Source organism: Hypanus sabinus, chromosome 16, assembly GCF_030144855.1.
Source record: "Hypanus sabinus isolate sHypSab1 chromosome 16, sHypSab1.hap1, whole genome shotgun sequence".
Lineage (NCBI taxonomy): Eukaryota > Metazoa > Chordata > Chondrichthyes > Myliobatiformes > Dasyatidae > Hypanus > Hypanus sabinus.
Window position 1 is genome coordinate 56,689,493 of NC_082721.1, and position 27,362 is coordinate 56,716,854.

A 27,362-nucleotide genomic window follows, 5' to 3' on the forward strand; every position below is an offset into this window, starting at 1 on the left:
CTGTTCAAGAAGAAACCAAAACCTGGCAGACCATCATCAATAATTTATTCATTGATTCATTTAGGCAATTGACCATGATTCATACTGAACAAAAGACAGGATCTTGCTCATAAAATATCTCAAATAGTACTGGCAGGATGAGCAGAGGCATCAGTGAATCCAACATCAGACTGATGACAGATTCCCTGATGCAGATAAGTTCCTGAGTAAAGTGGGCTCATTCCATGGAAAACTGGATGGTTTTGAAAAGTCCCTCATTGGGTTCAGCACCTGTAGTGCAGATGTTACAGATGGTCCTCAACCCTCTATAAATGTAAATATCAAGAACATTTTCTTATTTTGGGCTATGAAACAATCAATTTCCAAACTGAACAGGGTCAATAATTCATTGGAAAAATAACAAAATTCTTTTTAAGGAAAGAGTTAAAACTGAAATGAACCCACCTGAGAAAGGGAAGTGATCCTAGTTGGAATTTGGCAATGGTGGAATAGCAACTCCACTGGACATTATTTCTCAGGCTGACCATTCACTGTAACCATCAGCTGCCCTGCCGTGCCAGTCTGATCAAACTCCACAAGGATCCAGGTAAACCTGGCCACCCACATTACAGGAGGTTTGAACAATAAGCTTGAATCGTTTCTATTCCTTTCATCTTCCTTGAATTATGGTTCTTGATTAGTAAGGGTGTCAAAGGTTATGGGGAGAATGTGATTGAAAGGGAAAATAAATCTGTCATGATCAAATGGCAGAGCAGACTCGATGGGCCAAGTAGCCTAATACTGCTCCTATTTCTTATGGTCTAGAACATCCCATGATAAAACTTGACGGTTTCCAGTGTTAGCTGTGATAAATTGAGAAAAACATGAACCATTAATGGGTCCATGTCCCATCTTCTGATTGAAGGGTTCGTTTCCCCAACGGGTTGTACAGCAGGTTAAAGAGATCTGCACAGAAAACATTTGGGCATTTAGAGGAGGTTGATAGTGGAACACTGTGGCATTAGCATTGGAACACCAGTTGTTGGGAGCTACAGAATATGCATTTACTTATTTTCCATTGCAACATGAGGAAGCTGATTAATTTACTCATTCTAAGAGCCGTAGATTGAATTGACTCTGCCCAAAGGTAGCCACGGCCTGTATCAACTATGGAAGATCAATGACTGCTCTGTTGTCAATTAACCTGCATGGTTAAATTCCCTGCCTGAGGCTGTTCAGCCTGACGGTGACATCACCGCACCAGGGTAGAGTCATGTGATGTCACAACCCTCAGCTGCCTGGGGGCTAATGGGAAAAAATCGAAGGGGAGTTCATAGGAAGGTGCGAGAGAGAATAATTTCTATGAGGACACGGGGACATGGCTGAAGGGATGCTCCCCTAGAAGCAGCATAACCACACCAGAATTGACCCCGCCACCTCAGGTCTTGGAGAAGAACGATAGTCTAAATACTCAAGTTCAAATTTTTGACTATAGAAAATAATATCCACTGTTAATGCAGTGATTGTCAAGTGGACTTTTATTATTTACAGATAATGTGGCCTTTTCCCAAAATGTAAGCAATTCATCTTTTCCTTTGCGGTTTGTTTTGACTTCTACACATAGGCTCTTGTGTGCATCCTTTGCTCAGAGTACAGATCCCGTAGTTCCGTGATCCCAACTCCTGTAACACCATAAATATCAAACAACCGTAGAGGATAAGCACTATGCACATCAACAGATCTGGTTGTTTCAAAAGGATTCGGTCTGTGAAGGCTTTCAGGTTTATTTCCAGCTGGAATCGGTGATTCGGAAAGATACTTTGCTCATGTTCATGCCTATTCTTTTCATTGAAATCCCTCTGGACCCTGACACTTGCTGGTGTCCAGAGCTATCAGCATGGACTAGATGGGATGAAGGGCCTGTTTTTGTGCTGTAGTGTTCTCTGATTATATTACTAACTATCTGAATTTGCACCCTGATCTGTGCTGGACTCTGACTGGGCAGGAGCAGTCCCACCCGGAATCTAACGCAGAGAAGGACTGAAGCAAGTGGTAATTGAAGCGGGTTCATGGGGCTGGGCAGGACAATACAAAGAGCCTTCTGCTTTTTAATGAGCCCTGACAGCTGGTCCGACATTGTCCTCCATCAAAACATGCACCAGTCAGGCGTTAATATTACGCACAGACCTGCTAAAACCATGAATATTTAATGGTGGAAGTCAAAAAATTGCAGGTGCAGGAAATCTGAAACAACACCAAAGATGTCGGAACCTCTCAGGTGAGGCGGGGGGAACCTTCCTCAATACAGGCATCCACAGATGCTGTCTGACCCGCTGAGTATTGAACCTTTGTACAAATAATAACCTGGGTGTGCTGTTTTCAGCACCTGAACGCCTAAGTCTAATGGGCAGCCAGGCGGCGAAAAGAGTTTTGCAAAGTTCGGATGCTTTTCGCTTCACAGCTCAGATGGTGTTCTGGACTCAGCTTCTCCCCCATTGACTTGCAGCGACTCGGACACTTGCAGGCGGCTCCTCTTTTCTTGGACATCGTCGCCTCGCAGAGAGCGCTTGACCACTCTCGGCCATTCGGTCTTTTCTCCCGGCTCCTCTTCAGCAGGGGAAAGGGAGAGTAATGGTGCATCAATAAGCTGCTGGAGACCGTGGCTTCCTCGGTGGGTGTGGCTCCCCTCTACAGATGAGACGTTACTGAGAACAGATGTTGTCAGTTCCCAGAAGGGTGGGGGGCTGGTTTCCTTTACTGGATGGTTGTGCAGAGGAACCCTCCCTGGGGGACTCAGGAATCTGCAGTCCTGCTTCTCCAGAGGTCCCTCCGCGCTGGCAGGAGCATCGTAGGATGATATCTGGTCTCCTCTGTGGGGCAAGCCTTCCTGGGCTGGGATCGAAGCAGAAACACTGAGCTGGTCTTCCTCGGCAAGGGGAAGGGGAGGTGCGCACTCACTTCTACTCTGCATTTCGGGCCTGCCAGTACCCTGATCCTCACTCTTTCTCTCGCCGACGTGAGGGCAGTTGGCGGCTGACTCTTTCCCGCCCCGCCAGGCGTCCTCCGAGAGGAAGTGCAGCTGGGCTAGCGGCTTATGCTCGGAGTCGGTGCCACAGGAACAGACCGTGGTCTGGGTGTCCTGGCACAGGCAGCTGTACATGGAGGCGTCGGAGGAGACGCTGTTCCTGCGTTTCAGCAGCTGGAAGTGGCGAGCAGAGCGCGGCACATTGCTGGCTGGAGATGGGACGCTGGGTAACAGGCGGCTGAAGAGGGGTGCATGCTGGGTGCCCCCCTCTTCCCTGTTCTCCTCGATCTCTTCCATCGGCTGGAAGTGCATGTCATCCTTGGAAATCCTAGGAGAGAGGGATCCAGTTACAACTGGCTTGTCTGTGTAAAGCCAAGTGTGTGCAGCCAACTGTTCCTACAGTGGTGAACGTGGTACAGCAAGATCCCGGGGGAGGTGGGGGTTGGTGGGCAGCAGGATGCCCATCTCAGTGGACTAACAGGCCCCTGGACCAGCTGATGTGCTGCCGATTTGTACCCGAGACCATCTTCCGCCCTGGGGACATTACTGTGAGGGGGTGCAGCGGGTAGTCACAGCAACAGAGACTTGGGTGTGATTCCGACCTGCGCTGCCGTCTTTCTGGAGTTCTACCCATGAACATGTATGGTTTCCCTGGCTGCTCCGGTTTCTTCCCACATCCCAAAGATGTGGGTCGATGGGTTCATTGATACTATGAATGACTCCATCACTTTGGCAAAAGGGAATTGAAGTATGGTGGTTGAGGCAAATTACAGGATTACAGGGAAGAAAGGTGCGTGAACCTAACAGACCAAATGGCCTTCCCTGTGTCACTAGAAGATATGGTAATCCTACTGAGGTATGTGGAGGTTTGTCACAGTGGTGTAGCAAAATGATATTACCCCTCAGGGTGTCAAAGAGTTCAGAGTTCAAATCAGCATCCCTCGTAAAAAGTTGGTATGTCCTCCCTGTGAACGCGTGGGTTTCCTCTGCCTACTCCTATTTTCCTCCCCACAAACCAAAGGTGGACAGGTTAGTAGGTTAATTGGCCATTGTAAATTGCCCTGTGATTAGGTTAGTGTTACATAGGTGGGTCGTGGGATAGTGGGGCTCATTGTGACGTAAGGGCCTGTTCTGCATTGTATCTCTAAATAAATATAAATGAATGGAATTTCCTCATGGAGTCGGAAACATGACTTTTGAGCCAGTTGGTAAATCCTGAAGGAGGAATCTGTCTACACAGTCCCAATTACCCCTGTTGTTCCATGTACCTCTAAACATTTCCTATCAGTTTCCTTCATTAAACATGCCTTTTAAATATTGTTATTGTATCTGTTTCAGCCACTTCATCAGGCAGACTACCCCTCTGTGGAAAAGTTGCCACTCAGGTTCCTATTAAATCTCTCCCCTCTCACCTTAAACTTTTGCCCTCTTGTTCTTGATTCCCTAACTCTGAGGAGAAAAGAAACTCTGTACATTGACCCTATCTGTGCTCCTCATGGCTTTATATACCTCTATAAGATCTCTTCCGTTCCCTATGCTCCAAGGATAAAGTCTTAACCTGCTCAGGCTTCTCTGTGGCTCAGACCTTCAAGCCCTGGACACATCTCTGCACTTTTTCTCTTTTTACCTAACTGACTATAAAGCACATAGAAAACGTCCCAAGGCGTTAAACCAGTGTGACCGGGAGGAGTACTTCTACATTGGTCCATGGTAGCTAAAAAGAGACTGCACAGGGCTGGGCGGAAGGTTAGGCGTAGCGTGGCTCTGCCGTGTTGTCATGTTGCTATGACTCACGTCATGTCGAAGGTGGAGCCCTGGAAGGAGGGCTTCTGCAGCACGAACACTGTGGCGGCGGTGTATGGGGGCCGGGGGTTGGATTCATTCCAGTATCGGTCCTTTTCCATAAGAGGCAGATCCTGATACATGTCATCAACCGCCATCATCGACACCTGCAACAGTCACAACTACAGTCAGTGGCACCCAGATGTAACAGTCACAACTAGTCAGTGGCACTCAAATGCAACAGTCAAAATTACAGTCAGTGGCACCTTCACAGAAAGAGAAATTCAGTTCAGCTGGATTAGATTAGCTTTATTTGTCACCTGTACAAAACATGAAATGCATTGTTTTGCACTAATGACCAACACAGCCCGCAGGTGTCGCCAGTACTTCCCACACCAACATAGTGTGCCCACAACTTACTAACCACAACTGTACATCTTTGGAATGTGGGAGGAAACTGGAGCACCCAGAGGAAACCCATGCAGTCATGGGGAGAATGTACAAACTCCTTACAGCGGGAGTTGAACCTAGGTTGCTGGCACTGTAACCATGCTACCTGAGGAATTGAGTCAGTGAGTGGGGAGAGAGGAAGAAGGGACATTGAACAGTAAATCTGCCACCCGGCTCTCTCGACTTCTCTTCTCACCAGAGGTTCCTGCACCAGTGTGTGGACCCACAGGAACAGCACCTGCCTTGGCCACTTTTCATGCACGAGTACATGTAGAATAGCCTCAGGCAGAACCCATTGGCATTCTCCATCCACCTGTAACATCCCCAGCCCCTCTAAGCAGAGCCCAACCCAGACCAGACTCAGAAGATGGTAGAGTGGGGTCTGAACAAGGTGCCAGTGGAAATGGTGGATGTTCCCAAAAGGGCACAGATACAGGATAGAGGGGAGAGATTTGAAAGAAACCTGAGAGGTAACTTCTTTACACAGAGGATAGTCAGCACCTGGTAGGAGCTTCCAGAGGATGTGGTTGAGGTAGGTACAATTACAACATTTAAGAGGTATTTGGATAAGTACGTGGAAAGGAAGGGGAATGAACTAGTTGGACCAAAGGGATAGTAGCCTTGCTTTAATGCCGTATGACACTGCAGGTTTGAAAACATTTAATAGAAGTTTGAGCAGGATGGAAGGGGTTTGGAGGACTATGGTCCAGGTGTAGGTAGATGGGACTAGGCCGGGGGTCGGCAACCCGTGGCTCCGGAACCGCATGCGGCTCTTTCATCTCTGTGCTGCGGCTCTCTGTGGCTTTGGAAAATAAATGGTCAGTATTTAATTAAAATGTATTTTATGTTAGTTTGTTAGTTTTTGAAATGTAATTCTAAATTTGAAGATTATGGTGATCTTGTACAATCTAAATAAAACATTGTGGTGATCCATTTCCTGGCACATCCGAACCGGCTCATAATTAGCCAGCGTTCAGGCTAAGGGAGATAGCCTACGGGGGTTTCTGAGTACGTGTCTTTTGGAGCATCCGCGCCCATGGGGGGTGGGTTGAGGGAGGCTTAAAAGCAAGGCTGTTTAGTTTGAATAAAGTTATCTTTGACTGCATTTTACTGACTGCGTGTAGCACACTGCTACAACGTGTTTTTATTGCTGGCTGTCCAGAGGGGAGTTGCTGAAACGCTTTGTCGCGTGTCTGGAAGAAGTGAAAACTTTCCTGGGCAGCAAAGGGCTCACCTTTCCTGAGCTGGAACAGCCAAAGTAGCTGGAAAATCTACACTTCATGGTAGACATGACAGCGCACCTGAACACGCTGAACACAGCTCTTCAGGGGAAAGGACGTACAGCCCTGCACATGTTGGAGGATGTTTTGGCATTAGAGCGCAAGTTGACAGTGCTTGCCAGAGATTTACAGAAAGGCACATTGTTTCACTTCCCCAATTTGAGAGAGTTCAAACAAGGTCACGACATGATAAATTCGGAGTATTTACATTCTGCAATCATCGCAATGCAAACATCGTTTGGGAAACGCTTCTGTGAGTTCAGAGAGGAAAAAAACACATTATCCTTCCCGGTCACTCCCCTAAGCATCGATCCAGCCCTACTGAATACGACTGCATTGGCAGGTGCGTGTCAAGCTGATCTTGAGATGGAACTGGCCGACATAGCCGACAAAGACATATGGGTGTCCAAGTTTAGACGCTTGACAGCAGACCTTGAAGATGTTGCCCGTCAGAAGGCCGTTCTTGCTCAGAATCACAAATGGAGTGATATTGAAAACCTCCCCAAACCGGACAAACGTGTTCGAAACATGGAATGCTATCCCTGACATTTATGTAAACATTAAAAAGTATGCACTTGGAGTCCTGTCGATCTTTGGATCCACATATGTATGTGAGCAGGTGTTCTCCAACATGAACTTTATTAAAAACAAACATCGCGCACGCCTCACAGATGACAGCTTGCGATCCTGTGTAAAGATGAAGGTGATGTCATACAGCCCTGATGTGCAGACGCTGTGCGCTGAGGTCTAGGAGCAGAAATCCCATTAACCAAGTATGATAAATATTTTAATTGACTATTATTTTACGTATATTCATATTTTTTCATTGTTCAGTGAAATAGTCCTTTTATTTTTCAGGTTGACAGCTGGCTGACGTTATTTTTGGTTTGCTGCTGGCGGAAAATTTAAGTTCGGCGTTTTTCATAAATACAAGAAGGACTCAAATAGACATTGAGTATTTTACTTAAAAGTAACCTTCAACCCAACGTCTTTTTTTCAGAGTTCAAAATGTTTTTGTTGCCTGCAGAAATGTAATTTCGTTTTCTCTGCAGGAGTTCATCGATTTCATAAATGCAACACATTATAGTTTGTTTATACATAGCATAAAGGCAAAAAAAACATTGTATGCAGTGTTATTTCATTTTAAATGTCAAACGGGTTTTGTGGCTCCCAGTGTTTTCTTTTCTGTGGGAAACGGGTCCAAATGGCTCTTTCAGTGGTAAAGGTTGCTGACCCCTGGACTAGGCAGAAGACTAGGCCAGCATGGACTAGATGGGCCAAATGGCATGGTTCCATACCATAGTACTCTATGACTTTATGACCAGGGGTAAATGCTGCAGACCCCTCACTATGGGGCTGTAGCAGAGCCAGGTGCGTTTGTATCCACAGTTTAGCACAAACACAATGTACAAATAATTTAAAAACACAAAATGCTGGCAGAACTCAGCAGGCCAGACAGCATCTATGGGAGGAGGTAGTGACGACGTTTCGGACCGAAACCCTTCATCAGGATGAAGGATGAACCCTCCTGATGAAGGGATTCGGCCCAAAATGTCGTCATTACCTCTTCCCATAGATGCTGTCTGGCCTGCTGAGTTCTGCCAGCATTTTGTGTTTTTATTTATTTCCAGCATCTTCAGATTCACTCGTGTTGCCGTACAAATAATTTAGATGTTTGCTATCTTGTAGAGCCTCTGTGGAAGTGGAGGCCACTGAGGTACCATTGATATTGAATGAATCTTTGTGTAGGGACTGTTACCTGAAAGTTGCGATCTATCAAATGGTTTGTTTCAAAATCATCGTCATCTTCTCCAAAGGGATTTATTAGTTGTTCAGCCACCTGTAAACAAAGGCACCAACTTTAGTTATACAATCAATTCCTGGGTCTTACAACGCAGTGCCATCATTGAATCAGTTCAGATGCTTCGATACACAAGTTCCCCGACAATTACTGAATCCTGATAGAGCCAAATACATTAGGGACATTTGAGACATTAGGGACATTAGGCACATAGATGATAGAAAAACACAAGGCTATGTAAGAGGAAAGGGTTCAATTGATGTTAGAGCAGGTTAAAACATTGGTACAATGTGGTGAGCAATGCTCTATGCTCTATGTTCATTCCTACTCTACCTGAAGTCTACCACAGGCAATATCAACATCAGTGATGGAGTGATGCCTCAGAGAGAGAATTAGGGGTAACAGTGGAAAATAGACAGTCGTGTTATAAGGGGTGTGAGAGTAGAGCAACTCCTCTGTGTGCATGCAGATCTTTCCCAGTACTTGGATATATATTAGAAAGTTCTCAGGAAATTATTAGGGATCCCTGGATTCAACAGCAGACTCATAGCATCAAAGAACACAGGAACCATGATGGACCTTTGTAAGAGGCAGATCAGACCACAAGTGGAATGTTGTACCCACTTCTGTTCAAGATGAGAGAAAGAGAGAGAGAGAGAGAGAACAGAAGGAGGTTTTCTGGACTGGTCCCAGAGGTGAGGGAACTTGTCTCCAGAGTTAGACCGGAGAAACTGGAGTGAAAGAGGTTGTGAGAAGTTTGATTGAGGTGGCTTGTCAGAGGGAAACTGTTCTCATTATCAGTATCCAAGAACCTGGGCAGACATTCAAACTAATGAACAAAAGATACAGAGTGCAGCAAAGAAAATGTTTAAATTACTATGTTACAATTAAAACTATATAGCATAAATAAATAAATAGTGCAATTGAGAAGTGGTGGGATAGTGCTCATGAGTTCAGAATTCTGATGGAGATGGGCAAGAACCTATTCCTAGGGAAAAGGTTCTGACTCTATTCCGTCTATGCCTCTCCATTCAGTCCCCCTCAGCATCCAATTCTCCAGAGATTGTTGTGATAACTTTGACATTTAACATGGCAGACTCACCTTTAACCAACCGGCGTAGAAGAAAAATTGTAGCAGGGTGAAGACAGGAATGTACAAGTCGATGTCATGTCCTGCATATCCCTGGGCAGGGTCAAGAAACTGCCGACCTATCAGACAGGTCAGGAAGAAACTGTATACAGCTATAGTGACAACCTAATGAGAAAAGAGGGGGATTAGTTGGTAAACATTGAGAGGGAAGACTTCAATCCCACTGTTGTTCATTCAAAACCCAGTAGTCACCCCAGCCTTTGCTGGACTACCATTCCCCACCCCCCACACTCACCCCCATTGTCCACAATGGATCAATGTCAATGCAAAACTAGACACATGTTTGCTGGACAAAAGCTGGCTGTTGTAATGTGGGCTCCTGTGGTGGTGATCTACAGACGATATCACCCCTCCTCCCATCCTTTTCACACAGACCTAGATATCCAAGGGAGAGGAACATACCTGAGCTCCCTAGCTCTTACTGTATGCACGGTTACCAGAAACAGACTGCTCACCTTTCCCATTGCAGACACAGGAGCTAGGAGCAAAGAGGGAGCACATGGCCCTTTCAGTCTGACTGAGGGACAGGATCACATCCCTCCATTCCCCGGTTCTCTTACCGATTTCCATCTGAGCCTTTACTGCCCTCGGCTTGGAACGTGGTCCCATACTGAACTTTGTGCCCCACAGGTCCCAGTTCACTGATAGGGTTATTCCACCAGACATCACCATGTGTGAGTAACTTGGAAAGAGTGAGAGGAGCCTCATCTCCAACCCCAATCTAGTCGTCATGTATCTGTGCTCCTACTCAGAGCTACCAAGGGTAGGAAACTGGCTCATGTCTCCTCCACTGGCATAGAACATAAAATATTAACTGGAACCTATCGCTACTCAAAATGAGTCAGCAGCAAGGGCCGGACCGAGATGTTTGCTGTTCCCTGGGATAGTGAATGCAAAGATGGTGGAGTTTTATATGTGAGTTCTAACTTGTCTGAAGACATGAGTTCTAGCAGTGGCCTTACCTGTGTGTACACCAGGGGGATGCTAATCCAGTCATAGTGGAACAAAAGGCTGCACTTTGCCCGAAAGGTGTTGAGCTCCTGACAGAGAGGACACAGAACCACATCATTAACAGGTGATTCCCACAAACATTCCCAGTGCCTGGAGAATGGGGAGGTGAGTATGAAGGAATGGGGGTGTGGGGGGTTGATTTTGGGTGAGGCAGAGTCTGTGGTGTCTGACAGTAGCAATAACCTATTGGACTCTCACAGAGAGGCTACAGTGTCAATAAACGTGGGTTTGTGTCCATTACCTGCTTAAGGTGATTCATGTCCATGGCTATCAGTAAATGTAAACTGTCCATCAGTAGAACAGTTTACATTTAGTAGTGGTAGAAATGGCCTGCTCTTCTCAGCAAGGGAGATGAGGCTGAGTACAGGGCTATGGTGGGAAACTTTGTCACATGGTACGAGCAGAATCATCTGCAGCTTAATGTGAAAAAGACTAAGGAGCTGGTGGTGGACCCGAGGAGGGCTAAGGCACTGGTGACCCCTGTTTCCATCCAAGGGGTCAGTGTGGACATGGTGGAGGATTACAAATACCTGGGGATACGAATGGACAATGAACTGGACTGGTCAAAGAACACTGAGGCTGTCTACAAGAAGGGTCAGAGCCGTCTCTACTTCCTGAGGAGACTGAGGTCATTTAACATCTGCTGGACGATGCTGAGGATGTTCTACGAGGCTGTGGTGGCTAGTGCTATCATGTTTGCTGTTGTATGCTGGGGCAGCAGGCTGAGGGTAGTAGACACCAACAGGATCAACAAACTCATTCGTAAGGCCAGTGATGTTGTGGGAGTGGAACTGGACTCTCTGACGGTGGTGTCTGAAAAGAGGATGCTGTCCAAGTTGCATGCCATCTTGGACAATGACTCCCATCCACTCCATAATGTACTGGTTAGGCACAGGAGTACATTTGGCCAGAGACTCATTCTACCGATATGTAACAGTGAGCGTCATAGGAAGTCATTCCTACCTGTGGCCATCAAACCTTACAACTCCTCCCTTGGAGTGTCAGACACCCTGAACCAATAGGCTGGTCCTGGACTTATTTCCACTTGGCATGATTAACTTATTATTATTTAATTATTTATGGCTTTATATTGCTATATTTCTTCACTATTCTTGTTTGGTGCAGCTGTAACGAAACCCAATTTCCCTCGGGATCAATAAAGTATGTCTATCTATCTCTTACTAGCAGATACCCAGTAGTACAGATTTTTTTTTTAATGTTTTAGATGTTTCAGACAGGACAGGGAGGGAGGCAAAAGAGGAGGGGGCATGGCACTGTTGATCAGAGATAGTGTCACGGCTGCAGAAAGGGTGGATGTCACAGAGGGATTGTCTATCGAGTCTCTGTAGGTGGAGATTAGTAAGAGGAAGGGGTCATTAACTTTATTGGGTGTTTTTATAGGCCGCCCAATAGTAACAGGGATATGGAGGAGTAGATAAGGAAACAGATCCTGGAAAGGTGTAATAATATCAGAGTTGTCGTGATGGGAGATTTTAATTCCCCAAATATCAATTGGCATCTTCCTACAGCAAGGGGTTTAGATGGGATGGAGTTTGTTAGGTATGCTCAGGAAGGTTTCTTGACACAATATGTAGATAAGCCTACAAGAGGAGAGACTGTACTTGATCTGGTATTGGGAAATGAACCTGGTCAGGTGTCAGATCTCTCAATGGAAGAGCATTTTGGAGATAGTGATCATAATTCTATCTCCTTTACAATAGCATTGCAGAGAGATTGGAAGTGACAAGTTAGAAAAGCGTTTAATTGGAGTAAGGGGAATTATGAGGCTATCAGGCAGGAATTTGGAAGCTTAAATTGGAAACAGATGTTCTCAGGGAAAAGTACAGAAGAAATGTGGCAAACATTCAGGGAATATTTGTGTGGAGTTCTGCATAGGTACATTCCAATGAGACAGGGAAGTTATGGTAGGGTACAGGAACCGTGGTGTACAAAGCTGTAATAAATCTAGTCAAGAAGAAAAGCTTACAAAAGGTTCAGAGAGCTAGGTAGTATTAGAGATCTCGAAGATTATGAGACTAACAGGAAGGAGGTTAAGAAGGAACTGATGAGAGCCAGAAGGAGCTATGAGAGGGCCTTGGCAGGCAGGATTAAGGAAAACCTGAAGGCGCTCCACAAGTATATGACGAGAAAGAGGATAAGACATGAAAGAATAGGACCTATCAAGTATGACAGAGGAAAAGTGTGTATGGAACCAGAGGAAATAGCAGAAGTAAATAATGAATATTTCAGTATTCACTATGGAAAAGGATCACCTCACTACAGGAAAGATGTGGAAACTATAGAAAGGGTGAAAAGGAGATTTACAAGGATGTTGCCTGGATTGGGGAGCATGCCTTATGAGAGTAGGTTGAGTGAACTCAGCCTTTTCTCCTTGGAGCAACGGAGGATGAGAGGTGACCTGATAGATGTGTATAAGATGATGAGAGGCATTGACCATGTGGATAGTCAGAGGTTTTTTCCCAGGGCTGAAATGGTTGCCACGAGAGGACACAGGTTTAAGGTGCTGGGGAGTTGGTACAGAGGAGATGTCATGTGAAAGCTTTTTACGTAGAAAGTGATGAGTGCATGGACTGGGCTGTCAGCAACGGTGGTGGAAGCAAATACGTTAGGGTCTTCTAAGAGACTTTTGGATAGGTACATGGAGCTTAGAAAAATAGCGGGCTATGGGTAAGCCTAGTAATTTCTAGGTAGGGACATATTTCGCACAACTTTGGGCTGAAGGGCCTGTATTGTGCTGTAAGTTTTCTATGTCTCTATTAGCTTTATTTGTCACATTAACATCAAAACATACAGTGAAATGTGTTGTTAACACCAAATCAAATCAGTGAAGTCATGCTGGGGGCATTGGACAAGTGGCACCATGCTCCTGGCACCAACATACCATCCCCACAACTTACTAACCCTAACCATATATCTGGAATGTCAGAAAAAACTGGAGGAGGAAATCCACACAGTCATGGAGGGAATATACAAAGTCCTTACAGATAGCACTGGGAATTGACCCCCATCACTGATAGCTGGCTGGCGCTGTAGAATGATGTGCTAGCTGTTACACTACCATGCCACCTCACTCGCCACAGTATCTGGCAACATCTTACATTAGTGTAACACCTTGAATATCAAAAACCTCTTTACAGGGGGGCAAATGGATACATTTTAATCCTAAAGCATGCTACAGACAGCTAACCAAATGTTTGGTCAAAGAAAAAGTTTCTCAGGAGCATCCGAAAGGAGCAGAGAGGTGAAATATTTGGCAAGGGAGAGACAGGGGCCTATGTGAAATATCGGCAGTGCAGAAGGAGAGAGTGCTGGACAATAAGGGTAATGGAAAATAGTGGGTACAGAGATTTTAGACAGATTCCAACTTGGTGCTGATTCACTCTCACTGGTTTAACCCTTAAACAAACCAAAAATATTTGTGGAACAGGCTGAATATAGATGTCGAAGGTGTGGTTAGAGATAGATTGCCACACTTTGGTTGCTTGTGAAACCCAACTTCCCCTGTTCAGAGAGGCAGTGAAAAGCTTCATTCGAGTAATGATGTGGGAACTTTACAGAGGGTGCAGAGGAGATTTACCAGGATGTTGCCTGGATTAGAGAATTTGTCAGATGAGGATAGGTTGAGTGAACTAGGACTTTAGGGCTTTTCTCTTTGGAGCGAAGGAGGATGAGAGGTGATGGAAGTGTACAAGATAGGCATAGATCAAATGGATAGCCAGAGACTTTTTCCCAGGGTGGAACTGACTAATAAAGGACCCCCCCCCCCCCACAGGGGTGGTTGTTGCAGAGAGAGATACATTAGGGACATTTAAGAGACTCTTAGATGGGCCCATGGATGATAGAAAAATATAGAAGGGAAGAGTTAGATTGATCAGAGAGCAGGTTAAAAGGCCGACACAACATTGTGGGCCAAAGGGCTTGTATTGTGCTGTAGTGTTCTATGTTCTAATACCAAGAGCAACTTGCCAATCTTGATCCAGATTGACAAAACATCAGTTTGGGAGAATGTTTGTACCCACTGTTAATACTGACAACATCAAACTGAAAACTGTTTTATAATACATTTTGTGTCTTGGGGAGGTAACAAGAAAAATAAATGTTACTTGATATTTTCCATCAGTATTAATACAGTATTTCCATATTCTGTCCTATCCTAAATCACAGTTAATCACTAGAGCTGCCTGGTAGCAGAATTCAGAGAGTGGTGGTGTAGGTGTGTTTTTCAAATCAGAGGCCTGTGACCAGTGGTGTGCTGCAGGGTGCTAGATGCCCTGCTGGTTGTCATCTATATTAATGATTTGGGTGAGAATGTTGTGGTGAACTATGTGCCTGTCGGGACACGCCCCTGCTGACTGCTCCTGTGGCTCCTCCCACAGGCCCCTGTATAAAGGAGACCTGCGGCCTGACGCTCGGCCTCAGTCTCCAAGACCTTGTATGATAGACACTCACTCCTGGTTCCTTCTTCCAGTCAATAAAAGCCGATATCTCGCCTACGTCTCAGTGTGAGTTATTGATGGTGCATCAAATGTGTGTGGCATGAGCAGGAAGTTTGTGGATGCCACCATAATTGATGGTGTGGTGGATAGTGTCTGAAGTAACTACAGGATCTAGATTCTAGAGATGCACTTTGGGAATTAAACCAAGACTGGACTTAAGCAATGAATAGTAGGGTGCGTGGAGTACAGAGGAACCTGGGGTACCCTTAAGGTAGTGTCACAGGTAGACAGGCTGGTGAAGGTGTTTACAGACTGGCCTTCATCAGTCAGGGCACTGAGTACAAGAGTTGGAACCTCATGTTATAACTGTACAAGTCATTAGTGAGATCATACTTGGAGTATTGTGTGCAGTTCTGGTCATCCAGATAAAGGCAAGAGGTCATTAAGCTAGAAAATATGTACGAAATATTCACCAGGATTTTAAGGAAAGGTCAGATAGACTGGGGCTTTTTCCCTGAAGTGAAGGCGACTGTTTAGACTTTCCAGCAGCCTTCAACAAGTGAGATGTTTACGAAATGATGAGGTGTGTGAATGGCCACTATCTTTCCCAGGACAGAGGAGTCTAAAACTAGAGGACATCAATTCAAGTTGGGAGGAGAAAAATTTAAAGGCCGGTGTGTACATGGAACGAGCTACCGGAGAAATTCATAAAGGTAGGTACAATTACAACATTTGGACAGATACACTGAAAGGAAAGGCATGGATCAAACCCAGGCAAATGGACTAACTCAGTTAGGCATCTTGGTTGGCATGAACAAGTTGGGCCGAAGGACCTGGGTGTTGATTTTTTTTGTCATAATATAACTAGTAAACACAAACAGGTCAACAGGTAAAAGTTTTTCTTTTGCAGAGTGTCATGTTCTGTTTGAGAGAAATAAAGAGGCAAATTTGATGGTAATTGAAGGTGGTGCAGTGGGTGGAACAGCTATCTTACAGCTCCAGAGATTGGAGTTCAATCCTGACTCCTGGTACAGTTTGTGCACTCTACCTGCGACCACATGAGTTTTTCCCCAGGGAGCTCAGCATTCCCTCACATTCAGTTTGGTCAGCCGTTGTCCACAGTGTGTGGATGGGGGCGAAAATCTGGGGCAAATTGATGGGAATATGGGGAAAATCATAAGGATTGATGTAGATGAACTCACACAGACTCCGTGGGCCTTATTCTGCACTGTATTACTCTGTGAAACTACAGATGGGAAGGGAAGGGGTGAGAGCGGAGCAAGTTGGATTAAATGGTTAGCTCAAGGTCAAGTGGACTCAGTGGGGCTCTGCTGAAATAGAATTTCACCCTTTCATTCATTGAACCAAAGTCACTTATGATCATTTTGGTGCAAATGAGCCCATGGCTGAAGAGTAGAACCTCATCAAAATCTCTCAACCTTGGACAGAAAATAAACAACTCTCTTTGAGGGAAATAACTTGGTGTTAGTACACTGCTGGTTTAGATGAAGTCAAGGAAAAGTGCATCTCTCTTTCTCCCTCTCACTTACTCTCCTCCAGACTTGCCCAGACTGTGTCACAGAACTCCATCCTCCACCATCCTGGTCATTCCTGTCTCCTCACATTAATCCCACAGCTGGGACAAACATAAGGGTCACTCAGCAGATGCCAGAAATAGGAATTTTGCCCCTTCTCTAGTTTGGGACCAACTGTATAGGGGACTCTAGGTCAAGAGGGCACGACTTCAAGATTGAAGGATGTCCATTTAGAATAGAGATATAGAGAAATTACTTTAGTCAGAGGGTGGTATATCTGTGGAATTTGTTGCTGAGCGGCTGTGGAGGCCAAGGCAATGGATGCATTTAAGGCAGAGATAGATAGGTTCTTGATTAGCCAGGGTATCATTGTGTATTGGGAGAGGGCAGGGGAGTGGGGATGACTGAAAGAATTGGATCTGCTCATGACTGAATGGCAGAGCAGACTCAATGGGCCAAATGGCCTAAATCTGTTCCTATATCTTATGGTCTTCCAGTGTCTGGGAGTTAGGTATCCACAGAAACACTGTCACACACCATGAAAGCAGGACCTTTGGCAAGCTCAACATCTCAATCAACTGAACCGCAGGAAGTGTCAAGAATTGGCCTTAAATTCTGCAAACAACACGGCAGTACACATACACACAACAGGTGGCATGAACATACACCACAGGTGATGTGAACTTACAAACATTTGTACATGACAGTTGGTGTGAACACACATGACAGGCGCCATGAACATAAGAGATCCAGTACTGCTGCCACTCAGAAGCTGATGGTGAGAATGAGGTTTCATTTCAAAGGCTAGTTACAACTATCTACATGACATTGAGGCTAATGACACCAAATTCCCTTCTCCGATTAGCGTTGCCAATCAGGTTCATTCATAGCCTCCCACTCTAGTGTTGTCTGGTTGATGTTGAGCAGGTCAGCGTCAGCTAAATCAGGTGAGAGTGGGCAGTTGTGCAGAACGTGTTCAATGTTCTGCACCCTTTCATCATACTCACAGGATTCACTGGTCTTTAAACCATATTGTCTCCCGTTCTTACAAACTCCTGCTCTTGCTCTGCTGAGAGTGCATCACTTCTGTCTGTCAAGCAGTGCCCCCGGGGTCTTGCACTGTATTGATTGGTGGGGTTCTGGCTTCTGTTTGTTGCCAGAGGTCAATCCTGTATGTTTAGGGGGATGTTCCTCCACTGTAGCAAAGCTTTTCCTCGATTTTAAGCAGTTGGAAACTGGCATATGATGATGTAGTGGGTGCCGTGGATCTGAGTTCTGTTTACTTTTTTCAATTTTTGTTGTAGTTTGTCTTCGGATCTCTGGGGGAGCAATGCTTGCAAGTCTGTAAATGATGTTAGTGGGTGTGGGGCGCAGTGTGCTCATGATTATTAGGAAGGCTTCGTTAAGCAACGGGTCTATTTTCTTTGCATGGGCTGATCTGCCCCACGCAGGTGCACAGTATTCTGCAGGTACATAGCTGAGTGCTAGGGCAGTTGATCTAAGTGTGTGAGCATTAGCTCCCCATTTCATGCCAGCTAATTTTTCAAGACGGAATTGCAAGAGCCAACTTTCCCTCGGAGTTTTTGGATGTGGGTGGTAAATGAGAGCGTCCTATTCAGTGTCTCGCCCAGGTAAATTGGAGTCAGATGGTGTTCGAGCTCCTTCCCACACCAGAAGATCTTGAGTTTCTGAGCTGCTTCTTGATTCCTCAGGTGGAATGCACACACTTGAGGAATGCACACTTGATGCACACAATTTGATGGATTTGGGTTCAAAGACCATTTTTCATAATACTACTTCATTGCTTCGAGGACTGCTATAAGTCGTACTTCTTGGAAGGAGTTAGCTTGTGTTGCTATGCATTGTTCGTCTGCATAGATGTTAGGAGTGTTAGATGTGAATGTTAGGAGAGTTTGGTTGGTCGCTTGTGTAAACATTAAATAGTAGAGGTGCCAGGACTGATCCCTGTGGTAGTCTGTTCTTTTGTGGATACCATCTACTCTTAATTCCATTCATTTCTACATAAAATCTGTGATTCTCTTGGCCAATCCGGTGGAACTCTGTAAGCATCTGACTGTTTTGTGGACCCTGTAGTTTTTTTAAAATTCCAGAATATTTAACTAAATTAAATATCCACACCAACTGTTGTGAATTTTGAACCAACACCCTAAACAAAGAGACTTACAAAATTATGAGAGGTAAATGCATTTTCCAGAAGTTGAGTGAAGCTGGAACGAGAAGCTGTAGGTTAAGTGTGAATGGTAAAATATGAGAGGGAACTTCTTCACTTGGAGGGTGGTGCAAGTGAAGAAACGAGCTGCGGGCAGAAGTGATGGATATGGGTTTGATAGCAATATTTAAGAGAAGGTACATGGATGGAAGAGGTTTGGAGGGCTATGGTTCAAGTGGAGGTCGATGGGACTAGGTAGAATAATACTTCGGCACTGCCTAGATGGGCCGAAAGGCCTATTTATATGCTGTAGTGCTCTATGACTGTATCTCTGGACTGTGCTCTATGACTGTATCTAGGGGACCCAGGACCCGATATCACTTTCAGCCTCCACTGTATCAGTGTGAAACGGCAAAAAATAGGAACAGATATAGGTCATTTGTTCCTTCTCTACCATTCACCCTCTGCCTTTCTGTGTGCATTGACGAAGCCGGTGGAAGAGTCTGGGGAATTTAAACCCTAGGAAATCGCCTCAGCCATACCCAAGCTCCAATACCTCCATCAACAGCTTGAGAGCGCTGTCGTCCTTTATCCGTCCTTCCTTGCGTCCCTTGGCGGCCAGGTTGGTGAACCACACACACGGAATCCAGTACTTGTTGTACGGAGAGTGAAGGCTCTCGTATTTCTTGCGCTCCTCTTTGGTCATAAACCCTGGAAAATCCAACGCGTGATTTCTCCACCCCCTGAGGGACGGCTCGCCAGCTCACAGCTGCACACAGTCCCTCCGTTACAGACCCTTCTCTCTGCTTACTCTCATCCTTGCAATACCTCTCGCATTCTTCGGCGCAGTTTATCCCTGCTGCCACCGCGATCAGATTATTCGTCAGTCTCTCAAGTCCCAAGGAATAAAGCTCGAGTCCGCTCAACCTCTCCCGAGAACTCAGGTCTTCGAGTTCTGGCAACATCTTCCTTTTTCTACAATTCCCAACCCAATCCCCTTTAGAAAGTTCCCACTGAACCCGCTCCCAGCGCCTCCCACCAAGGGTTTCCCCTCCCCGCCAGAGAGCCTCCCCCTCCTCCACATTCTCTCCTCCCCTCCCCACACTGTGCCCTCCCTCCACCCCCCCCCCCCACATCTCTGCAGGTTCTGGCTGCCCCCTCCCACTTGCTCAGTCTTCGGACATCTCAATGATTGGACCCCGGACTCCACCTCACCTGATCTCCAAGGACAAAGAGGTCGTTCATCCCCTCGAACCCACCTGAGCTGATCGGATTATGGCCTCCGATCTTTTCCTGTCTATTCCCGTCACCCTCACTACACCTTCCCCGCTCCGATGGAGGGGCGATCCAAGGTCGAAGGGCGGCTTCAGCGGTTAGATGCCCTGTTCTACCCCCACCCCTCACCTGCTTCCACCACGTGGTCCATGGTGGGGAACCGCTTGATGACGGCCGTGCTGACGGAGCGCAGGATGAGGAGCGCCGAAAGGCTGGCGTACCTCATCATGGTCCGGCGCAGCAGGCGGCCCCGCTCATCAGCGCCGTGCACGTTTCCGGAGATGACACACATGAGGCGGTCGGGCAGCGGGATACTCGTGTACTGGTTCCACCAGCGGTTCACCACCAAAGTCACATAAAACCCTGAGCAACAGAGCAGAACCCGAGTGAGAACCACCAGCGGCGAAGACAACCGCTGGACGCGTCCCAGCCAACCCTCGCGGCGGGCAACGTTCCTTCGCAATGTCTCCGACCCTGAGTCGGGAGTGTCTTGTCTGCATATTTCACGGAAATACCATCCTATTTGTTGTGGAATTATATAATGTTATTTGTAATAAACATATTTTGTAAAAAAAAAAGTTGGTGGGAATGACCTGAGTGGCAGTTCCGTTTCTTTATGAGCTGAGAACCAGCGTTCCTGACAATGTAGCGCATTCCGCTACTGATTCTCACTGGCAGATCTGCAGAACCCGGCCAGCATCCTGAAAGGCGCTATAATGATGGAAGTTGCTGTAGTCGGCCTATAGCTTGGTGGGTGAAGGGCCCCCCGGAACGTCTCGAAATCTTCAGTCACCTCCTTTTCTAGCAACCCCGCCCCCACTTCGAGTAACCGACAGCTGAGGTTGCGAATCATCTGCGGGTAACCAGGATCAGATGTGGTGTAGCAGTGTGGGGAAACATCAGCTTGCTCCTCCTCCCCCCAGTTTTACTTATTACAATATTTGGAGGTAATTTAGCCGATCAAATCACGCCAGCTCTTTACAGGGAAATCAGTCCCACAACAGATTCATTCTCTCTCTCTCTCTCTCTCTCTTCTCCCCCTCCACCCCCCCCCCCCCCCCCCCCCCGCTTGGGGGACTAAAGGGTCACATGTGCGTGAGTTTTCAAGTAATATAAGGAAATGGCAAACATCTCTCACCCAGCACGAAGGCCATAGGGATCAGGTTGGCGTAGTGGTTGCAATACAAAGCCAGCTTCTCGAAATACCTCTTCTGCTCTTCCAGAAACAAAAACCTTGTGCAGAATGAATTTTAACATTAAATTATAAGAATGACCAAAACAATCGTGGAATCAACTCAGAACCTGAAGGATTTTATTTGTTACACACTGACCATCGGCCATTCGAGCCACTGGACTGTTTGCTAGCTTATTTCAAATCCCAATAGATCTTTCTCTCTCTCTCTCTCTCTTTCTCTCTCTCTCTCTCTCTCTCTCCCCCTCTCTCTCTCTCCCTCTGTCTCTCTCTCTCTCCCCCTCTCTCTCTCTCCCTCTCCCTCTCTCTCACTCACACACACACACACACTGCTTCAGAACATTTTAGAGTCATAGATTCATACAAGGAAACGGGCCCATCTCATCTTGTGCTGATCAGGTTGCATATCTGAACAAGTCCCATTTGCCTGTGATTAGTCCATATCTCGCTAAACCCTTCCTATCCATATAGCTGTCCAACTGCTTTTTAAATATCGTTGATGTTCCTGTCTTAATCACTTCCTCACATCACCACCACCATCTGTGTGCTCTTCAGATCCCTTCTCACTTAAATTCGAGATTTCTGGTTTTGGACTGTTCCACCCTGGGGAAAAGACTATGACTGTCCACTTTGTAAATGCCCCCCAAGATGTTATAAACCCCGATAATGCGACCCCTCTTCTTCCTCCTCTCCAGCGAAAGCAGTCCTAATCTGTCCCTTTCTCCTTATAACTCAAGTCCCTCGCTAGTCGTAACAACCCAGTGAGTATTTTTGCAACCTCTCCAGTTTAATGTAATTGTTCATTATGAGATACAACCACCTCTGTCTTGGACCTCTCAATCACCACTTTCTTTGAATGCAGAAATCATAATCGCCAGTTTCTGCACACATTAGTGTGAATTTTATATCAGGGAGTTTTGTTGTTCACAGCTGGAAGTTCTGATTAGTAACTACCAGCGTAATTGGTGAGGTAGGCATAATAACATTTAAAAGACACCTTGATAGGAAAGGTTTAGAGGGATATGTATCAAACACGGGCAAATTGCTTGTATGGGATTATTGGTCAGCATGGACAGGTAGGGTTGACGGGCTTGCTTCCATGCTGTATGGACCAATAACTGTCCACCTGCACTGTGCTGCCAAGTCCCTGCAGCTATGCCTCCATACTGAAGAATGATTAGGAGGAAAGCAGGTTGTATTTAGGGTGTGTTGCAAAGCAGAAAGTTCTATAGTGTCAGAATATACACAGTTACTGGGTCTGCCTGCACAAACCATGACACGTGGTGACTTGGGGGAAAAATAGATTCTTCTATAGGTGCACGGTGGAGATAGTATTTTGGCTGGTGGTATCATGGCCTGATATGGAAACACCAATGCCCAGGAATGAAAATGTCTACAGAAAGTTCTGGATACAGCCCAGTCCTCCCCACAACTGAGCACATTACAAGGAGTGCTGCCACAAGAAAGCAACATCCATCATCAAGGATCCCCACCATGCTCTCTTCTCACTACTACCATCGGGCAGGAAATACAAGAGCCTGAGATCCCACGCCACCAGATTCAAGAATCAGTGTGGATAACTTCACTCATGCCAACATTGAACTGACTCACAACCTACAGACTCACTTTGAAGGACTCAACAACTCATGTACTCAGCATTATACATTTACATTTTTATTATTTGCAGTTTGTCTTCTTTTGTACATTGCTTGTTCTTCAGTCTTAGTTGCTTATAGTTTTTCATAAATTGTATTTCTTTATTTTCCTGTAAACGCCTTCATGAAAACAAATCTCAAGGTATCAGTATATGGTGACATGCATACTTTGATAATAAATTTACTTCGAACTTTGAAGTTATTGGCAAATGACCAGAGTCAGTACTTCAGTAAAAGCACATAGAAGCAGGAATCCTTTTCACTAAGGCCACTGTGCCTGAGTACAGGCAGAGACTGAAGACTGCAGCACCAGTAGTGAGGACCAAGAAGGTATGGACAAGGGAAGCACAGTAGCACCTACAGCACTGCTTTGAATCAGTGGACTGGACTGTGTTCAGGGATTCATCTTCAAAGCTGAATGAGTATGCTGCAGTTGCTACAGACTTCATTAAAACCCATGAGAATGAGTGTGCCTACAAAGACACTGTACATTCCCAAACCAAAAGCCATGGATAAACCAGGAAGTATGTCATCTGCTGAAGGCTAGATCTGTGGCATTCAAATCTGGCCACCCAGGCCTGTACCAGAAAACCAGGTATGATTTGCAGAGGGCTATTTCAAGGGCAAAGAGACAATTTTGAATGAGGTTGGATGCATAACAACTCCGGCAGGGCTTGCAAGACATTACTTCCTACAAAGTGAAACCCATTAGCATGAATGGCAATGATGCTTCACCACCAGATGAACTCAACATTTTCTATGCACACTTTGAAAGGGAGAACACATCTACAGCTGTGAAGATCCCTGCTGCACTTGATAACCCTGTGATCTCTGTCTCAGAGGCTGTCTTTAAAGAGAGTGAACCCTCGCAAGGTGGAAGATGCTGATGGAGTACCTGGTAAGGCTCTGAAAACCTGTGCCAACAATGTTGGGAGTATTCAAGGACATATTTAACCTCTCACTGCTAATGGCTTAAGTTCCCACTTGCTTCAAAAAGGCAACAATTATACCAGTGCCTAAGAAGAATAATGTGAGCTGCCTTAATAACTATCGCCCAGTAGCACTCACATCTACAGTGATGAAATGCTTTGACAGGTTGGTAATTATTAAGCTGAACTCCTGCCTCAGCTAGGATCCAGACCCATTGCAAATTGCCTATTGCCACAATAAGTCAATGGCAGACACAATCTCAGTGGTTCTCCACACGACTTTAGACCACCTGGACAACACAAGCACCTTTGTCAGGATGCTGTTCATCGACTATAGCTCAGCATTTAATACCATCATTCCCACAATCCTGATTGAGAAGTTGCAGAACCTGGACCTCTGTATCTCCCTCTGCAATTGGATTCTCAACTTCCTAACCGGAAGACAACAATCTGTGGATTGGTGATAGCAATTCCTCCTCACTGACGATCAACACTGGTGCACCTCAGGGGTGTGTGCTTAGTCCACTGCTCTACTCTCTATATACCCTTGACTGTGTGGCTAGGCATAGCTCAAATACCATCTATAAATTTGTTGATGATACAACCACTGTTGGTAGAATCTCAGGTGGTGACAAGAGGGCATACAGGAATAGATATACCAACTAGTGGAGTGGTGCACAACAACCTGGAACTCAACGTCAGTAAGACAAGTGTTTTGGTCTGGTCCGGAGCCCACATTCAGGGTCTTGATCCGGACGCAGACTCCGGATTCCGGGTCTTGTATCTGTCCATTCTTTCGCCCTTGAGCCCAATTAGTCACACCTGTGGATCATCGTGGCTTGTTGGGGCTCAAGGAGATGCACCTGATGCCCATCGGCTGGCGGTGTATATAGGGGGCTCTGGGACTGAGTGGACTTGGAAGGTTGTCCTGCTGACCCTGTTCCTCTAGTTGCCCTGGCTTGGAATTCCCCTTGTTAAAGTTGAGTTCTTCAACTAAGTCTGGCAGTCACCCTGCACCTAGTTCCCTTCCTATCCCTTGCCTCCATTGGATAAGCCTGGCTGGACTGCTGTTGCCCGGTGGGGGACTCTGCCTCTTTCCATCCCTCGCTGCAAAAGGGTTGTGCCCCGCTACCTACCCAGGTGTCCCGTGACCTGCCCAGGCCCCTGTGTTCCTGCCTGGGAGGTCTGGGCCCTGCCTAGGAGTTATACAGCCCACCCAGTGAACTCCTAGACCCTGCCTGAGCTCTCGGGATCCTGCCTCGCCTGAGCTCTCGGGATCCTGCCTCGCCTGAACTCTCAGAACCGCCTTGCCTGAACTTTAAGACTCTCCTGGAACCCCAGAATCACCTTGAATGCTATGTCCCTCACGCACACCACGGTCACCACATCTTGTCTGTCGTTTAATTGTTCCCGTCCTGCCCCTGGTACTTCAGTGCCTGTGTCCTGCACTTGGGTCCAGCCTCCTGTCCCTTTGTGACAGAAAGAGCTGTTTGTGGACTTCCAGAAGGGTAAGATAAAGGAACACATATCAATCCTCATTGAGGGATCAGAAGTGGAGAGAATGAGCAGTTTCAAGTTCCTGGGTGTCAAGATCTCTGAGGACCTAATCTGATGCAGTTATGAAGAAGGCAAGACAGCAGCTATATTTTATTAGGAGTTTGAAGAGATTTGGTATGTCATCAAATACACTCAAAAATTTCAACAGATGTATCACGGAGAGCATTCTGACAGGCTGCATCACTGTCGGGTATCGGGGGGGGGGCTACTGCACAGGACTGAAAGAAGCTGCAGAGGGTTGTAAATTTAGTCAGCTCCATCTTGGGAACTAGCCTACAAAGTACCCAGGACATCCTCAAGGAGTGGTGTCTCAGAAAAGCAGCGTCTATTATCAAGGACCTCCAGCACCCAGGGCATGTCCTTTTCTCACTGTTACCATCAGGTAGAAGGTGCAGAAACCTTAAGTCACACACTCAGTGATTCAAGAGCAGCTTCTTCCCCTCTGCCATCCGAGTCCTAAATGGACATTGAACCCTTGGATTTTTAAAATATATTTAAAAATTTAAAAACCCTCATTTTTAAAATATATAATATTTCTGTTTTTGCATGACTTTTAATCAATTCAATATACCTATACTGTATAAAGTATATTGAATAAGATTCACTTAGTTATTATTTTTTATATTTTGCATTGAACTGCTGCTACAAAGTTAATGAATTTCACATTACATGTCTGTGATTATAAACCTGATTCTGATTCCATCTGATACTACTTCCTCTGCTATCACTTGTTACTGGAAATAGCCAAACACATATGTACAGTCTGTGTTCATTTACAGGATCCAGTGGCTGAGTACATGGCATCAATACAAAGCCATCCATGTTGAAGGTTTAGCTTCAGAATCAGATTTATTTATTTATCACATGTACATGGAAACATACAGTGAAATGAGTCATTTTGCATTAACAATCAACACAACCTAAGGATGTGCCGGAGGCAGCCTGCAAGAATCACCATTCATTCCATCAGCAACATAACATGCCCCCTATGCTCATCAGAACAGAACATAACAAGAACATAACCCTCCTCGTATCCATATCTACGGCCAGTCCTCCAACTCCAGGACAGGAATGGACTAGATGGGCCAAAGGGCCCGCTTCTATGCTGTAGTGTTCTAAGACCCTATCAAGACACTTCTCAAACTCCCTCCCTCCAAAAAGAAAAGGCCAAGCTCGATCAACTTTACAGAAATAAGTTAACGGTAAGGGGGCCACTGAGCAGCTCTTTGTGACTGACCTGTAAGCGATACTGAGGACGGCGTACATGAATGAGAAGACCAGGAATTCCTTATACAGGAGTTTGTAGATGCTCCCTTTCCACAGCACCAGCAGCTTGGAGAAGCTGCAGAAGCGGACATTCGCAACTCGTGCTGTATAGGTGATGGTCATTCCCTGGTTGACCCGAGGTCTGCGCAGAAGGAGATGCTGAGGGACCCTGGTGGAGGGAAAGAGAGGGCAGTCCCACCGATGAGCAGTAAACTCCACAACACGGTCCGGCCGAGGAACAGAAGGATGCGAGTAGACTTCCTCCAGGAGCAGCCACACACCGGCGGGAGACACCGATGTAACCGGGATCTAAGTATTTAGGAATGTTCCAGAAGTTCGGACACAAAGTGCAAACCTTCAGCCGGGCAACTTCAGACCTGCTAGAGAGACTTCAGATGAAGAATTTGTTCTGTAAACAGTGACAAATTAATTCATCTCCCTCCTCGCCCAACGTTTGTGCTTCCTTGCGAAGGCTGGGAGGCTAGATCTCCCGCCCGGTGCTGCTCCTCCTCGGGGGAGCAAACAGGAAGCCTTTCAGGACGGGGAAGGTTACGCCAAAATAATCCTGGCATTTTCATGCCATAATTCAGCTGGAACAAACGTGTTGTCATCCAGCACGGACACGGGCCCTTCGGCCCATAGAGATCAGCGACCACCTACTTCCCTCATTCCCTTCGACTCCTGCGAGATTCTACCCCTCACCCGCACACGTTTGGAACTTACAAGGGACAATTAACCTTACGACCGCAAACTTCTCGGGGAGGAATCGGAGCACCCAGGAAAACCCACACATCACAGGGATCGAAGCAGAGGCTCCACCCACTCCGCCACCCCTGTGCACCTCTAAT

At 46.1% G+C, this 27,362-nt stretch overlaps 1 protein-coding gene across 2 annotated transcripts; it reads right to left on the reverse strand.

Moving 5' to 3' along the window:
• Window positions 1-400: 400 nt before the first annotated feature.
• On the reverse strand, window positions 401-26,847 carry LOC132406324 (bestrophin-2-like). Of its 2 annotated transcripts, XM_059991841.1 has the most exons (9): window positions 26,486-26,847; window positions 21,054-21,148; window positions 20,045-20,278; window positions 19,197-19,351; window positions 10,430-10,507; window positions 9,420-9,572; window positions 8,276-8,356; window positions 4,799-4,953; window positions 401-3,332 (listed from the first exon to the last, which is right to left on the reverse strand). In XM_059991841.1, the coding sequence occupies exons 1-9, from the start codon at window positions 26,635-26,637 to the stop codon at window positions 2,435-2,437; spliced, it is 2,001 nt and encodes a 666-aa protein (XP_059847824.1). In that variant the 5' UTR covers window positions 26,638-26,847; the 3' UTR covers window positions 401-2,434. The 2 variants fall into 2 exon arrangements, with proteins under 2 accessions (XP_059847824.1, XP_059847825.1); XM_059991842.1 differs by lacking the exons at window positions 20,045-20,278; window positions 21,054-21,148; window positions 26,486-26,847 and having other exon boundaries at window positions 402-3,332; window positions 19,183-19,621.
• Window positions 26,848-27,362: the final 515 nt, after the last annotated feature.